This window comes from Erithacus rubecula (assembly GCF_903797595.1).
Source record: "Erithacus rubecula genome assembly, chromosome: 4".
Lineage (NCBI taxonomy): Eukaryota > Metazoa > Chordata > Aves > Passeriformes > Muscicapidae > Erithacus > Erithacus rubecula.
The window spans coordinates 259,636-277,859 of NC_136686.1; the positions used below are offsets into that span (position 1 = coordinate 259,636).

The 18,224-nt window shown below is 37.5% G+C and overlaps 1 protein-coding gene across 1 annotated transcript in view; it reads left to right on the plus strand.

Annotated features, from left to right (window-relative positions):
- PIK3C2G (phosphatidylinositol-4-phosphate 3-kinase catalytic subunit type 2 gamma) overlaps nt 1-18,224 on the plus strand; it is a gene marked incomplete at both ends in the record, with an annotated part of 93,862 nt that overhangs the window by 62,745 nt on the left and 12,893 nt on the right. Inside the window, 6 exon segments of the mRNA XM_079303089.1 lie at nt 3,066-3,175; nt 8,927-8,999; nt 9,005-9,039; nt 12,042-12,119; nt 12,121-12,139; nt 16,254-16,329. Coding sequence (XP_079159215.1) covers nt 3,066-3,175; nt 8,927-8,999; nt 9,005-9,039; nt 12,042-12,119; nt 12,121-12,139; nt 16,254-16,329 — 391 coding nt within the window.

The following is an 18,224-nucleotide window of genomic DNA, read 5'->3' on the forward strand; positions in this document are numbered from 1 at the left end:
AGAGGTTGCAGGGTTTGCCCTGTGGGAATAGGCTCTGATTGAAAAAGACCCTTAAACAGAACAGGAGAAATCAAATTCCTGGATCTTATTTTGCATGTTGACAAGGGAGGACTGTCCTTACACCCTGTTACATATTCACAAAAGATACTGAGAAATTTTAGAACCTTTTAAAACTGCTCTCAGTCATCCCACAAGTAAAAATAATCTATAAAGAATGTAAATATTAAAATATCAGTTGTGTGTTCACCCAGCTCCTTTAGGAACAAATGACTAATGTTGCACTCATTACATTCTGGGGAAGTTGGCCCACAGCCCAACCCAGCAATGTTAAACATCATATTTCTTCCAGTAAAGTAATTTCTGATTGCTGGATCTATTTTCAGCTCAAGTAGCTCAGTGTGGGGGATTTGGACTAGCTCAGAAAGGGCTGTGCTTTCTTTTCATGGTGTCACTGTGTTTCTTTGTGCAGCTGGACATCAGAAATCAAATATGAATTTTGAACAAAATGCATCATATTTACAGTGGCAGTTTCTGACTCAGAATATTTTAGCCCAAGAAGAAATTTGGGGTTTAGACATGCTTGAGATGATAAAATGCTTTCAAATCAGGATTTAGATTGCTCTTCTATCCACATAGATATCAAGATATTAATGTTGCTAATTTTCTCTATCTCTCTTTCCTATGGGCTTCAACAAATTGAATTTCATTATTCTAATTGTATCAGTTTATTTAAACTTAAATACCATGCTGGTGATAAGAAAAAAAGTCAAGCCACGTTGTCAGATTCTGCAGCAAAGGTGAACACAGAGTAAGTGTAGAGAAAACAAGACTTGAGTCAGAAACATCTCCTCAAAATGGTTTATATTTAATGATAGCATCATACCTTGGGGTTTTCCTGTTGCAGTTGGACTGTGGAGGGTTCTGTTAATCCCCTTCCTGCCTAGCAGGGAGTCAATATTTATAACCCACCCTGAGAACAACTGCTAAATATTTCAACACCAAGAGAGAACTTGTTTCCAGATTCACTTTCAGGATGGAGTCAAGAAATTAAAGGAATGAGGGTTTAAAAAGAAAAGCCAAGAGAGCCAGAAGAAAGCACTTGTTGGATTTCTCACTGAGAAACTCTTGCTGCCAAATCTGTCTGTCCCAATTAGTGACAGCAGACAGAAAAATAGAGATTTCCACTGAGAAAGGGAGAGATGAAATAATGAGGAATGTGAATAATGAGTTACAAATATTGTCTTGCATGATTGGCTATTTTGGGTGAAAATTCTCAGGTAATTGTTCTCTTTTCCAGGGTCCAAGTTCCCTTCATCTTCACATCAGAGATGGAGTATTTCTGAGAAAAGGAAAGCTCAGCTGCTTGGTGCTTTTCTGTTTCCTAATGCATTATTTGTACTAAATAGCAGAAAACTGCAAAAGAATCTGGGTAAAAGTTTTGTATTCTTCTTCTAGGTCTTCATTTACCCTTCCTGTTTGCATTTGCAAGACAAAGTAAGCTAAATATTTCACAAGGTGGGTGATCTGACAGCACTTAGCACTGCACTACAATGATGCTTTTAGAATGGGGTGTTGCACATTTTCACACCCCTTGATGCCTCTATTTATAAAGGTTAATGATTTTCCCCTTTCATGGGTAGGAGAATATTACATTAATTAATATTTGCTGGGATGCTTGGCTAAGATATGCATCCAAAATTTATATGCAGGGCCCCATGACCTAAGGGAGTAGTCTGTGCATGAAAAAAATCTATAAACAGAGCTGCTGAGACTGGGGCACAGCAAAAAAGCTGCTCTGTAAACACTGCTGCATCATCTCCAACTTCTGCAAGTTGGAAAAAAAAATTAGACAGTGAAGTTCCACTTGGAATTAATTTCCATACAGAATTTCAGATGTCATCATGGAAGGATAAGATTAATTAATCACTGCTCATTTCTATCAGTGAAAGTCTAAGATTTCTCTCACTGTTTGGAAACCTGCATCATTAATCTTTAATTCTATTCCCACATTGTGTGATTCTATTTGTAAAACATAGTTAAAAAAAAAAAAAAAAAAAGAAAAAAAAGAATGGCTTTCTAAAAACCAGAGTAATTCACAGAATATTACACTGAATGCACAGAGTATTCACAGAATAGTAAATTGTACCCTGGGTGATCAGTGACAATTAGTGGTTTCTAGCAAACATGGTCATAAAGAAATTTGAGGGATTTTTGGCCCAGTTTGGGAATTAATATTATTTCTTGGTGGTGAGCAGCATGTTTCTAAAGCTGTACTGACATTTGCTGCTGGGAGTAAGAAATAATCCATGAAGTTTGCATCATTTCCAAAAACAGACACACCAGTGGGAGAGCCAAGAGTGTGCTGTGAGTTCAGGGTTCAGCAGCTCAGCTCTGTCAATGCTCTCATTAAACATTTGATGTCAACTCTTTAAAGAGGGTGGTGGCAGGACAAAAACACCTTCTGACTACTTTAAAGGAATGAAAACTCTGTTACTGTAATATATCAGTGAAGAATACACAGCAGTGACTGCAAATTCAGATAGATTTCCATCTGAGCAATCTGAAGGAGTGGTGTTTTTCTGCATTACACACAGAAAAACCATCATTCCTCTCCATTTTCCCCTCCTCTGCCTGTCAAGGGAGTGAATCAAATGAGAGGGTGATGTGGAGCTCAATGGAATCGGGGCTAAGGCAGCACTGTGAGCATTACAGGAATGGGGTTACTATTGCTCAGGCTGAATTTGGTCACCTTCCCTTTGTCACCACTAGAAGGGTCTGAAGGAGGCTCAGCAAGGCACACCTTGAGGTTATGGTATCTGAAGAGAAAATAAATATCTGGAATGGGTCATTGATTCTGACCCATGCCTCTTGCAGGTGACTCAGTGTGAAGGTTTGCAATGCAATATATTCACTTTATTATTCCAGGAATTGCTCTAGCATCAGAACCACTCATCAGATCAAAGATGTTTTGGTGTAAAACCTTTCTTCCCCACTTATTCCCGTTTCATTTTAATTTCTTTCCAATAGAACAGTGGAATAATGATCTGATATTACTCTCCATTTAGGTGCTGCAGGCAGGATTGCCTGAGCTGAGCAGCCTCCAGGATCTGAAATATGTGTATGAAAACCTCCATCCTCAGGACTCACATCTCCAGGCTACATGCAGCTTTACAAGGTAAAACCAGAACACAATCCAGAAACCTTGGCTTCTTCAGGCATAAAGCAATTTTTCTCTTATGTTAAGAATCTTAATCAGGGAAAATACACAAAAGGATAATTTGTCTTCACATGTTTACTTTTAAGAAGTCATTCCTTATGCTTGTTATAACCAATTTGCTCAGATTTCTGGAAGAAGCAGTTGTGCATTTTTGGTACAATTGTAACAAGTCACTTAAAAAGTGCCTGGAGATTTCTTTGGCTTTCATGAAACCATTCTGATTTATTGGATTTTAAACATGGCAGCTACATGCAAACAGATTTGGACTGCTTAAAGTGTTCAGCCTGTTCATAGTGTGAGTGAGAACCTTCAATTCCTGCATTTTACTCCTTTTTCTCTTCCTCTTTTGACCTTTTGTGTAATCTCAGAGAAGTTACTCCTACTCTATCCTTTCCTTTAAAATTTCACATATTCCCAAATTACAGACTTACATTTCCACTTCAAATGCAGTTTCTAGTCAAACTGTAACTCTTGATTCTGTCAAATAATTCAGGTTATTGTGTCTATCTCTCCTGGGTAAAACATCCAATCTGTTTAATTAGTGAAAATGGGCTGGGATACACAAAACAAGCAGGAAAATCTGAGTCTTCAGAGTGAGAATGGCATCAGTGTCATGCCAAGCTCAGAGCTGGAGCCCCTCTGGGTCACTTGGGTTAGGGTTGGCATCTTCCTCTCAGGTTTCTTGTTGGGGATGGTATTAAGGAAATGAAGGAAATTTATAACTACATTTTCCCCTAAAATGCATTCTGCAAACACCAGAGCTGTTGTTCCAATTTCCTTCAAAAGGCTGAAGCTTTGTTATTTTCCATCATTACATCACACAGAAAGGAGAGATATTGCTGGAGTGCATATTTTATTCATTAATATTCTTAGGATATGTTTGTATTATATATGCTCATTTTCTAGAAGAAAATCCCTTTACTTTAGTTCATGAATTTCCATGGATCTAATTTCTCTGGGTGCTTCTTTTCTTCTTTATTCTAATTTCTATTCATTTGAACATTATTTCTATTAATTCAAAAAATATATTAACATTTCAACATGTTTGAACATGGGGGTAATATCATACCTCATGTCTAGTAGGATTTTAACTTCTGGAAATTGTATCCAGTCACTTTACAAAATAAAGACTTTGGGATGGCCTGATACCTGGATCCATGCAGAGACTGTCCAACCTGGCCTTAGGAATGGAAATATATTAAGATTTTTGTGAGCTTTGTGTTACCTAAATCATCTTTATTCTTTATCTCCTTGCTATACAAAATAGTGATATGAGAAAAAATCTAGCTACATATTTTTCATGGTCAGTCTCTGGCTTATTCCTGTATCTATTTTTCAAGCTGCAAGATAAGGGAATTTTTAGTTCTCATTATTAGCACAACTTCTAGTAGTTCTCAAACCCCTCATAATTTGTAACTCCTTTTTCTCTACAGCTTCTTCCAAAACCACTTCATTGTTTTTTAAATGTCCTTTTCTAGGCAAGGAGGGTGGTCATTGGAATGTCAAACGTTGCCAGCAGAAAGTTGTTTCTTGTTCTAAGTACAAGGTGGTTATTGTAATCTTTCAGATTCAATCCTACAATGTGTCTGCTGAAAATCCCAATCTGCTAGTGGAAATAGGAGAACAGCATTCCCCTGTATTTCTGCAGAAATGGGTTGCTGACAGCAATTTCTGAGTTGGGTTTAGCAATAACGCTGACATTGGCCCCGCTGTTGTTCAGAAACAAGATGAAATGCTGGATGATGTCAGAATGCTCCTGGCAGGAGATGTTAATTTGCTCTTTGCCATCACCTCTTTGGGCAGCAGAACAATTGTGTCAGAGTTTGGAGTGCAATGCACTGACCCCTTTCAGGCTCATAAACCATTCTGTGTTTTGCTAAATTCCCATGTGCAGCAGTGTGTGGTGAGGTTTGTGATGAGCTGGTGAGCAGCTCACAGCCTCACATGGTGCACAAACAATGCTCCCCTTGAGAGTCAGACAAGAGTTGCTGTGTCTGCTCACCAGCCCTGTGCCAAATGAAACATCCTTGTCTCCCCAGCATCTGCCCTGACCTCTCCCTGATCCTTGCAGCTCCATCTGACCCTCACCCTCCCTCCTTTCCTCTCCCCTGACAGCACAGTTTGAGCAGAAACTGGAAACCCATCTTACCTCTGGATTTAAATTTCCTCTCTGGTTTTCTGCAGATGTCTTCAAATGGCAGGCTGCCTGACATTTTTCATGTGCCTGCACAAGGGTGTGTATTTAAAATGGGTTTTTAGAGCATCAAGTTAGCCTAATTCAATGAATGGAGTTGATTTCAGTTGATTGCAGGGGTGCTGCCTGGGTCAGCTGCTTTGCTGATTTATTCATGGACTCATTTTTCAGGTACCTGTGCTTGCCCAGGTCTACCCTATCCACTCCAAACCACAAATGCCAGCAGGTTCCAGCTGGGCAATCCACAGTAACTCCTTGCAAAACACTCTGCTGGTCTCAAACTGATCAGCCAATCTCTCTCTCTCAGGGAGAGAATTTCAGCAAGAAATTTTCCCCAAGAGGTGAAACGCTGAGAGTTGGTGGCATCTGACAGGAAATGCACCGAACTACAACACTGAACTTGATTTCAGTGATGTTCAAGTGGTTTGTAAAGATTGTGGTGCATGTGTGAACAGGAGGCAGGCTTCCTCCTCAAATTTATGTTTTTGAGGAATTGTTGCTGAAAGCAGTAACATTCTGGAAAACGCTGCTTATATGGGGGCATACTCATCTTGAGCTTGGTAAATTCATGGATGGAAATGTGGAATCTAAATTAAACACTGTTCATTAACATCTGAGAATCCCATGTAAATACATTTTGTTCATCACACTCTAAGTGATTTTCAGGCCTAGATAGAAATGAGAAGCAGGATACCATCAAGAAAGATAAAGAAATATCCACCAAGGCTAAAATCTTAATAACTAATCAATAATAATGGTTGTATGTGCTGTGTATAAAGGCCACTAGTCACTGTTGAAAACATTAGCCAGACTTTTCCTCCATCTCCTTTTACACCAGCAGCCAGTCAGTCTGTTCATGTTTTACCTGATCCTGTAATTTGGCAGCTCTGGAGAAAGGCTGAAGCCAAATCTGAAATTCAAAGTCAATTCAGCAGGTGGGAAGCAGAAAGTCATTGCTTTCCAATAATCCCCAACACTTAACTTTCTTTTCTGAGAAGTAGGTCAGGCACCAATCTGCATGGTAAGCAGTTATTGTCATGTGGAAAATAACATTTTTCTCTCTGAAATCTGTGTTGGCACCATTTGGATTCACTGCAAATATTACTCTAGTTAATGACAGTTTGCTGTTTTCTTCTGACTAACCTGCATTTCTTTGTGCTGTTCACTTAGTTTATCTATCTCTAGACCATCAGGCATTGATTTTCCATGCAGCCTGGGCTGCCAGAGCTCTGAATTTTTTTTTTTCTGTCATCTTTGTGAGGGCAGAGCCAGTTTTGGGCACAGGCAGAGGTGGTAATGGCCAGGGAGCAAGAGAAGGACTTTTCCAAAGAATACCCATGACCTCACTTCTTTCAACTCTTGCTAAGCTTAATGTGGCTCTGGAGAAAAGAAGGTGTGTGGGGATCTGGGGGAGTTCAAGGAGAAACTTCCACCACTGGTCCTTGGGATGAACTTCAGGAATTCTAGCAGAAAGGGGAATCAGGTACCACGATGTGATAAACTGGGTCACTGAACTAATCCAGGCCAAAAATAACCTGCAAAATCTCAAAAAGATAAGAGACACAAGCTTGATGTTCCCCATTGCTCCATACAGAGTCAGGAACCAACTTTTGGGTTTCCTTAATCCAATTTTCCCTTGAAAGAAAGTGCAGAGCTGTTCCACCTTGCTGGGGAGAATAGCAAAGAGGTTTCAATTCTTTGTGGATTACATGAAATAAATTCTGCTCAGTGTTTTCTATCCTAGCAAAGAGGGCTGCAGGCAAACAAAACAGAGAGGGGGAGAAAACAACTGATACTTGTGTTCTTATTTGATTTTAGATGTTATAATTTCAAATAACTCACAGGGAAAATTTGCAGCAGTGACAACACAAAGCTCTGTTTAGATCTAAAGGATGTGATTAATCTGGGTTTTAAAAGTCTTTTAGAATCGTAATGGACTCGTGGAAGGAGCAGTGGTTGTCTGATGCAGGCAGTTCTGTGCAGTGATGATCTCTGAATTAGTGCTAATTTACAAGCTGAGGCCTGTTTTATGGAAATTAAAATGCAGTGTGTTCAGCAAAGTTAATGTGCCTCTGATAGTAATGTGGCAAATTCCCTCACTGCTCTGCTGTAATATGGCCAGTTACAGATTCTATAACCTCATGTCTCAGGGATTTAGGAAATGTTTAAACTACACATTAAATTAAAAAGGAGGAGTTCACTTCTGATGCAGCCTGGTTAATCATCACTGAATTGATTTGGTACTAAGATTTTGAAATGAGATTTGTTTTCTTATTTTACATCAGAGTGTTTTGTTGAATTTATTAAATGGTTTGTATCTGTTTCTGAAGAATGTAGTTAATAATTAAGATAATGAACCAAATCAATCCTGAGGTACCTTTCCTTGTATTAACATAAACATAAACATCTTTCCTCAGTTTACTGTGGCTAATTAGTGTTTGATAAATTCACACACTATTTTGAATAAAATCTCAATTTCAGGGGGGCTGAGCCTGCAGGTAGGATATTCCTTATTATTTCTGGCTTGGTTTCCACCTGTGAAGCTACAGACTTTAGCCAGAGCATCTGAGATCAACCCACTCACAGAAACCCATCAATAAAAATCTAATTTGAAATGACAGGTGAAACATTTGCTCAGCTTTGAACAAGGCATGATGAAGGTGGTTAAGGGTGTTTTCATCAATTCAATTAGCAGTTGAATTCAAGGGAGCAAGTGTTTTCTAATGAGTACTGCATCTCTCTCTTCAAAACCTGGGATTATCTTGTGTTGTTTCTCAAGTTCACTTTCACGTTTGCAGTGCATATCTGTGTGTTAACCTATGTTCTATGTTTCGGGGTTTTTTTATTCTGTCTTTTCTGATGAAAGGTCTCAAACCTCTAGGAAATCAAAAGATTGCACAGGGATGAGATGGAGGGAGATACCAGGAGAAAATTTCTCTCTTTTTTAAAAATTCATCTTAAGCAGTTCCACAGGGATGGAGTTTTTAAGAACTAGGTACAGGATTTAGCAACACATCATGCTCAGCTAAATCAGAAATTAAATCCAAGAGCCCTGTGCAAACACGTGTAAGCCCATGTGAGGGTAGTGTAACCAAAAATAAATAAAACACCAGGCAGACTGATGTTTGCAGGCAGCCAGTTCATTCCCTACAGTGAAAAATAAATCAACAGCTAATTAAAGCATCCAGAAGGAAAGCATGGCACAAAATTAGGAAGCCTGATAGAAATGGGAGGCTGTTCTGTGATGCTTTAATGGTGTGCTATTAGTTTTCACACACTGCAGTGATCTTTCAGAGTTTGAGTTGTATGCTACCCAGGCAGGTTTCTCTTTCCATGCAGCAAAGACTATGAATTACAAACTGAATTCTCTGGCACTTGGCACTACATTAAAGGAAGGTTTTTCTTTGTTAAAATCACCCTATAAATTCTCTTGTATATATATATATTTTTTTTTTTTTTCCAATATGCCTCTCTGATCATTTCCCTGCTCTGCCTCTCCTTTTTCCCCAACACAGGTATATCTCATCCAGGTGCTGCAATGTGATCACCCTGATGGAAAAACCATTTGACCAGTTCTCCAAACTCCACTCCAGCTCCAGAAGCAACTCCCATCTCATCCCCTCCCAGAGTAAGGCAGCTATATTCACTAATATTATTCTGCTATTAAGTGGTTCTCTTTTCTGTGCTCAGATAAACCTGTGAGAATATTCCCAGCAGTTCTATTTTTAGAAACACAAAGGCATAGTGACATATTCTACCAAGCCTTTTATTTAGCCCCAGAAGAAAGTGAATCACAGACCATTGTGCAGTCCAAGTTTTATATTTTATTGTTCCTTTTTTAATGGAAGGAGAAAAGGGGAACAGCTTGGGCCTGAAAAAAATATTCCTAAAATTAAAGGGTAAATGGTGTTGACTTGATTAAAGGCACCTTTAATAGGTTTTATTTTCATCATGATGTTTATCACAACTTATGGCAAGTCCATATGTTAAAGCCATGTAGGAATGCTCACAGTGGGCAGAACAGAAATCTCTGCCTGTGGCACCATGATGAACATTTTTACAACATGAAGCACATCACACACCCCCAGCAGAGAAAAAGGCAATAATCTTATGTACTGCCCTGCTCCCAAACCCAGCCCTTTGCTCCTCACAGCATTCTGTTTAATACCTTTTGAAAAATCTGCTGTCATTAGTTGCAACAATTCTGAATATTACTTTCTATCCTTGTGCATGTCCATTCCTGCTTTTCATTTGCTGAATGTTATTTCTTTACAGTTTCCTGGGGTTGTGAGTCCCATGGTTTATTTCTGTCTTCTACAAACCAGCTTTGCCTTATGTAAGAGTTGCCCATGGCTTTAGAAATAGAAATGGAGGGGTTTTTTTTCCATATATCATATAGATTATAAGCAGTCTTCTCTTAGACAGTCCTGGTACAAGCCCTTTTTCAAACTCAAAGAACATAAAGCTGGCCTAAAACACAAGCAGCTTCCTTGAACCAAGCTGAGATTCAGGTGATACACCTGAAAAAGAGAAAGGTCTTTGGATTGGACATGAAGTAAATAGCACAAACAACATGGTTTGAACTTCAAGTCCATGAATTTCAGACCCAAAGCTGATATTCCCTCGAGCTCATGAGAAGCATTCTGAAAAAATGCCTTAAGGTTGGTTAATGTAGAGAATCTCTCTCCTGCCTGAGGGCATTTTATTGACTCCAATTTGATTCATTATGGTTTTCTCACAAGGACTGGCTGCTGAGAATAGAAATTTCACTGAACAAATACTGGAATGGCTTGAATGGTGGTTTTGATTTGGAGATACTTGCAGGCTTAACCATTAGGTTGTAAAATAAAATATTTAACAAGTACCTGTTTATGATTTTTTCCTGTGGTGAGCAGAGCCCTTTGAAAGAAAATCCATTTCTCTTCAGAAACACATAAACCTCAGAAACCCTGTAGTGAATTTCAAAAATAGTGCTAGTCATTTTTCAGATAAATCTACCTCTTATAAAACCCTTTGCAACATTTTCACTGCTAAAGAGCACTTTACAGAGGGTTAATCTGCATTTACTGGGGCTGTCTCTAGGAGCTCCAGTGCTTTATTGCCATAATTCAGTCCTAGCAATATCCTGTCACTGTAGGATCTTTCCCTAAGATTGTGCTAAAACAATTCATTTTATGATGGTTTTTCATGTTAAAATTTCGAGTTGTGTTCTAACAGAACTTCATTAATTTGAGCTTTTTCATGTATCCCAGATTTTATTCTAACAATAAAAATCTAATTATTTCTTTATAGGAAGTTATTACTGAAACTGCCATGCTGTATCAGACCATTAATTCAGCCTGTGTGCTACAAAGCTCCAACTCTGGCTGATGCCAGGTGCTTCAAAAGAAAGAAAAAAAACCTTGTTCTACAATGTAATCACAAAATCAGTTTGAAAAGGTCTGATTAAAAAAAAAATAAATGTTTAATATTGCTAGAATAATTGGAACTGCTAACAGAAAGGATTTGGTTTCTGTTTTGCAATGATTCCATGAAATTGTACATATTCATGTCTCATTAGGAGAAAAACAATGAAATGTGAGAGTGCTTCATCCAAGTGCTAAATACAGAGAATATTGTAAGAAACAAATGGCAAAAGCTCAGAGTTCTGAGAATCTGCAATTTTGTTATTAGCATGTGTTCATTCAGCTCATATTTAAAATTCAGAAACAGCTGCCCTAAGCAAACCCTTGCACCTATTGGGATTGGTGGGTAAAAAAACAACAAAAAAAAAAGGTTTGTAAACAAGACACATTTGAGTTTTTTATTGTGGTGGTGGTGGGACATTAAACACAACCAGATCAACATTTCTGCTTTTCTGTGTCTCTCACATTACAGGGCATAAAGCATCATGTTAATTAGGAATCCTGCAATTAGCAACCCCTATCACAAAACCCATTATGTGCAATTTAGCACAGAGAGTTTTTCTAATGCTCCTTCAGCCTAGGAGATGTAAACCCTTTGGCAGGGCAAGGTTAATGTGAATTGATGATGTGTGTTGTTAAAACTCTAACCTTTTCAATGATCTAATATGCATTGTCTCTAAAATACAAAGATTATTCAAATCCAAAAATGGGAAGTTTTGACATTTTCAACCACCAAAGTGTTTGAAAATTGAGGCCATTCTCTGCATGAGTAATTTATTTACTAACCCCAAATTAAATTCATCTTAATACAAATTCAGCAAGAACATTACTTCTGCTATTTGTATTGTTATTGCTTTTGTTGGGATTGATTTTGTTTAGTATGATGATCATATATTATTTTTATTATGCTAGTACCTGAAATTAGATATGGGATCAAGACCTACTCTGAAAACCTCATCTACACTCTAAATAACCGAGGCAAAAATGCAATGATATATTCACCAAATGTCACATTATTGCTGAGATCAGAGATATGTTGTGCAAAAAGGCAATTTTTTTCTTGGGATCATAAAGGGCCAGTTATTTAGAGACCATAAAATGCCAATAAGTGTCTTTTAGGATTTGTTTATTTATTTACTCACTTCTAAAATTAATTATTTGGAGAGCAAATATTTTCGGCAAATCCAATTCCAGAATTCTGCTTACCAATATTCTTCTTTTGCAGGTTTCCCCACTCCTGGATTTTACGTCTCATGGATCTTGAGCACACAAGAGTGAAGGATTTGATTCTCTACCTGAAGCAGCTCCAGGAAACTGCCTAATGTGAGCATTTCCAGCATTTCTTTAATTTGCACATTATTTCTAGTAGCATTTACCAAAAAGATTCAGGATATTTTCCATTGCCTGTTTAAAAAAAAAAAAAAATAAAAAAAACCATAAGTGACACATCTTCTAAAGAAGCATTTTGGGATGGAGCCATTGCAGCATTCATCAAAACTTAAGACAGAGAAATAGTTTATTAGACCTGGCAGGGCATTTTTCAGAAAAAAAACCCCAAGTTTTCCTTCCTTTGCTGCCATTGAAAAGTAGTGATTCACTGAATTTTTGACAGTAAGGAGTAGGTTCTAAGGAATGTAATGTCTAAAAAAAAGAAGTAAGCTTTGAAATATTGAAAAGTCTGGTTTTGACAGTTGTTAAATGAAAAGTTCCATTCTTTCAGCCCAGAAATACCCTTTTCAAAATGTATTTAACAGGTGGAAGAAAGTTTTGCAAACATAAGACCTAACCCAGAATGTTTCAATAATATCAGTGTCCATTAAAATTGGCATTTTCTCAGTTTTTATTCATTATTGCTTTCTGAACTTTCCCTCCTGGTTAAAAATGGAAAGCCAAAATGGTAACAAACATTGAATTTTCATTTTCTGCACCAGCACAAAGGTTTGTTCACCCCAGCAGCATAAAAGTCAGGGCTGAGAGCAGCACAGGGACCACAATTTGCTCTCTGACTATGTAATTTACCCATCTGTGACTTTGTAATGGAGATTAAATAGAAAATTGTCCATATGCAAAGCAAACAGGAGTTTTCTTATTAATATGAATACAAATTCTGAGTTGAAACTGAGATTCCCAAAGAGGATAAAAATCTTTTTGTCTCACTAGTTAGATGTAATTTTTTATGAACAGCTGACTTGGGTGCTTGGCTCCTTTAATTGCCACTGCCAAAAAATCTGCTGAATTTTGGGTAGACTGTTGTGCAAATAAAACACAAGAAATGCTCAATATGACTATTAGTGGTACTGCATATTAGTGGTGGTTTTGTTTCAGTTTTTTTGTTTGCTTGTTTTTAGTTAAAAATAGAATTGAAGCTTGAGAGATGGATTTTTGTGTTTGGACTTGGTTGTTTATTAATTCTTATTTATAGTATAAAAAGTCTTTTAGTGCTTTTAGCTGACAAGCTACAACTGAGAATGAAGCTGTATTTTGCTTTTTACAAGGTTTTTGAAAGACAAAGTCTAATTAACAGCTAGCATCTATATTATTTATCCTTTTGCCCCAATAACTGTGGGGCTGAAACTATTGAATGAATTGTCAGTTCTCAAGCGTTATCAAACCATCATTCCTATGAATTAGTAAAACTAAGTAGGAGTAAATAATTAATTCTTAAATTTGTGAAGAAATCTAGGAGGATCAGTTGCCTGCAGAAAATGATTCCTTTTACTTGCTAAAGCAATTTCTTTATGCTAAATTGTAGCTGTAATGTCTTTAAGCTGTAGAATAAACTGGAATATTGCCTGAGCTAGGGAGAAGAGTTCAATTTCATTATAAAATACCCTTGTAAGATTTGTAATCACTGTAAACACATTACCCTAAATGACTAGGCACCATTTTCTGCTCTGAAGAATTCAGTCCAGTCCACACAGGACTAAATTCATGCTTGGTTCTATCACTCAAGTAATTCTAAATCCTAGAAATGAGGAAAGAATCAGATTACATCCAAATTCCTTCCTCAGCCATCCCTTAAGTGGAAGCTTTTTAGTCCAGACTAAGTTCTGATTATGAAAATTGTATTATAATTAAGAGTAGGTCAGAATGTCACTGACCTTTCCTGCTAAATGGTTGGAATGAAGGAGGAGAGGTGGGAAACAGCTGCCTTCTTATTTACACTGGAGCTCAAGTGGAATTAAATGTTTCTTGAAACCCTTCTTCAATGAACAGAAACATTTTCTTCCTCCAGATCCATCCAGTAAATGCAGAAGCATCAGCTGATGGAAATATTTGTTCTTGGACCTATTCAAGGCATTTTTTTAAGCCTCACTCAGTTACTTGGATTGAAGAATTGCCTAAATATGAGCCCTTTCCTAAATTCAGGTTAGCACTGTTATAAATAACTCCTTCACCAGACTGTGATTCATCAGAATCTTTGAGTTTTGCTCCATTAAATGGCAAAACAACCAAGTGATGTCACCAATAAGAGGTGGAGCACCAAGAAACACTGTACAGAAATTTGGTAACTTGGAAGAGGGAAAATTATTATGGTCTCAAAACATAAAGCAAGTCTGTGGCAAAAGACAGCTGTTATATTTTTATATTATTTTCTTTTTCACTCAGCTCCAAGTAGGTGATAGGCTGGATAGAGACTGCAGCCTAAATATCATCACACTAATTAGGGCTGCCCATCATTTTCTGACTGTATTCTGTGTAAATGGAAATGATTGTAAATGATGCTCACTCATTTTCAAGCACACAGTAAAAACCAGGACCACAGCATTCACTGACCCCAAAATCGACTGAAAAAAAGCTGAGAGCAGAGGGGAGGCTGATGCTCTTTGCATCAAAATTAAACCTGGCTTGAGATCTGGCTGTGCTTCCCAAAGTGCAGAGTGTTTTTATGGTTAGTCACTGATGGAGAGCAGCAGACAAATTCTACCAGGCTGCACCAGTGCAGGGCTGTGCCACTAAAATATTTAATTTAAGGTGGATCCTAGTGCACACTTGCAGTCACATTAACAGCTGATGGAGGTCTCACTGCAAAGTTCAGTGTGGTTTTTGGAAAGGAGAGAACTTAATAAGAACATTTTCTGGTGGAAATCTAAGTGGCAGAGCCCTGCAGCAGGCAGGTCAGGGGGAAATGGCTGTATTTTAAATAACCCTGTGCAGAGTGTTTATCCCCACAAACACCCAGGCAAGTTCTGACCAAATGCCTTTTTTTTGTGTATCTTTATTTCCACCTCCTGCCTACTTCTCTCAAGATCTTTGAACTCATAGGGCCACTCAAGTTTCTCTGCTGCCAAAAATACACTCTCAGCCCTGGAGATTTCCTACACTTGGGACTGGTGCAAGGGAAGGTGCCCTAGGGAATAACTCTGCTGTTTAAAGCTCTGGCAGGTGTTTGGGTTTTCTCCTTTAAGCTGTCTTCTTCAGATGAGAGAATAATTGCTCCTGCTCAGTACAGACAGGTGTATTGGCAGTCCACTGCTAATAACTTAAGGATCTGTCATTCAATTCAAGGAAAATAATTATGGTGGGTTTTCTTTCTTTTCTTCTTTTTTTTTTTTTCTGGTTTTTTTTTTTTTCCCCACTTATTTTTCTTTCAAATAAATATCAGTGTAGGAGGGAAAACTCCAAACAGTAGAGTGAAAAATGAAAGACCACTGTTAAAATAAATCCAGATTTCTAAATCTTATCTCTGCACTGAGCATAGACATCTGTTCCTCTGTGCTGCAACCACATGTTAACTCCTCACTAGCTGCTTTTGTCACTGCTCCTTTTCTTTTTTTCCCTTGCACAAATTCTGCTACATTTTGTCAGATTGAAACAACACAAATACTACACGAAGTACATCTTGCTGATAAAAGACATGTTATTTTCCACTGACTGGAATAAAACAATGGTGACATTTTAATGCTGGAATCTGAAAAGTCTCTTGTCCTAACCATTCATTACAGTGTCAGCCCATGTAAAATCAGCATGAATGTAACAATTCTAACCATCTGAAAGAATGGCCATTCTGAAATATGGCTTTATGAAAAGCTAATAAAATTCTATTACTGTCCAGCTTTGATTCAGAGTCATCAGAGTCCATTTAAGAATTCACGTTTTTATTACCTTGCAAAATACTGAAATCTGGGGATTTGGTTTATTGTTTTAATTCTCTCCAGCTGGATGTAACTACCTGTTATATATGTTCACTAGAGCAGCACAGGTCAGTACATAAAAATAAAAGTTATAGCAGTACATAAGGTGGATTACCCTTTTAAACAGGATGGTGCATCAGGAGCATAAATGGTCTCCTTTTATGAAAAAGGTCAGAGGGAAAACTCCCTTTTATTGCCAGCTCTAATACATTAAAAATTACCAGCAAGCCTCTTGGAGGGAATGATACAAGGAGCAGAGTGCAGAATGATGTGTTACCCACAGAATTTGTGTTCTCTTTCAGAATAACCTTGTGTTCAGCTTCTTCCTCAATTGGTCCAAAATTACCTTGGCAGAAGATTCATCATCTCTGACCTTAGGTATGTGCACTGCCAATCTTATTTCTTTTATAAGAAATTATAATCCTTGATGGTATTATGCAAAGGGGAGTTTAAAGTGTTTAGATGGTTTGGGGTTTTTTAGGGTATAAAGATACCAACAAATAATTCCTGATTTCTCAAGACCTTTGAAAATGTGTTACTAATGCCACCTGTAAATTTCTTTCTCTTTCTCACATTCCTTTCAGTCTTGCTTCATTTCTTTTTGAGCAAACATGCTAATATGCAAAACAAAAGTTTATTTACACAAATGTGCTCAGTTTCTTGTTTTACTAAACAAAATATTCAAAGATTTTAGAGGAAAGCATGCAAGTCATGACCAAGCACAATGTGTGCTTGCACAAACAAAGAAAATCAGGGGTGACTTCTAAAGTAATTTTCGCAATGAGTGGAGCAAGTAAATAACAGAACATTATGTTAATGCTTGGGCATCCATTATTAATGACTCTGGTAATTCACTTTTTGCTAAATGAGATGCTGCACTGTTCCCTTAGCCCATCTAAATACTTAACCCATTTTCCTCTTCTGTCCAGCACCTACTTTAATCTAATTTCTGACATTACAGCATTAAGAGCCAAAGCATAAACCATAAAAAGTAAACTCAGGATGTTTATTGTCTTCCACTGCCTTAGTTCTGTGCTGATAATAATCTCCTGCACTGAGTTTTTAGGCAAAATAAAACCTTATAAAGGAGCCTGCAGCTGCACTCTGCACCACAAACAACAGTTCAGCTGGTTGTTATGTGCTCCAAGTGATAGGAGAGTTTCCAAGATCATCAGTTTTCCACATTTCAGAAAGAATTGTATCTCTGCATATTTAGTTTGCACGTCCATTAAGTTAATTTAATCCCTCTGCAGATAGAGGTTTCATTACCTCTTTTGCTGGGACCATTTTTTTTTTTTTTTATAATCCATCAGAACAAAATAAATCCCATTCTGGCTTCTCAGCCTTGGGAAGATTCCCCCTGTGTGGAGTTTATTTGATTTATTTGCCATTATCATATTAAACCCATTATGAATATTGAAAATTACTAATGGTTGCTGTAACTTTTACAGAGGATCAAGGAGATGATGCAAAGATGCCCAAGGTGTCAGGAATGTGCAATCTGGGTCCATGGACCTCTGTAGGAGTCTTTAGGCAAAGACACAGATGTCAGAGTGAGCTGAGGCACAAGGCAGTTCAAATCTCAGAATAATTTTGGCATGTCACTGATTTTCAGCTGCCTAATTATTACAGCAAATCTGGATGTCAAAGTTTGATGCAAAATCACGAAGTGAATCTATAATAAAATGGAGAAATAACTTGCAGCATCAGAATTCCTGCAGTGGTGTCCTGAGCCAGGATAGTCTGAAGTTCCCTGCAATTTCATTGCTTTCTGAGGTTATAGGGGGTCTTAATATTTGTCTGGTTTGAAAAATAACTCGAGTTTAATATGGGATGTAACTTTCCATGGGTCTGGCAACTTCTGTCTCAGGGGAAAAAAAAAAAAATCATCTCTCTCTTGGTTAGGATCAATATAAAATAAGATTAATGCCCAGTAGGATCAGGTTATGAATTTGGATCAAACCAGCATCTTTCTCTTACACTGCTTTAATTTATAAATGTTGTAGGTAATTACACTTACTGAAGTATAATAAAAATTAAAATTTATGAATTTGTACTCAGCTCCCAGCAACAGAGAGATTAGAAATCAGTGTAAAATTTACTTGACATGAATACTCAATCAGTACTCCCAGTGGGGTGGATTCTGAATTATCCTGGATATTGTCAGCGTTTTTTTCCCATTAGTACTCAATTTATTGCACAGAAAGAACAAATATTTTAGTAATAGTTGTGCCCATAGTGTGTAAGACTTCACTTTGCATATCAATTAGAAA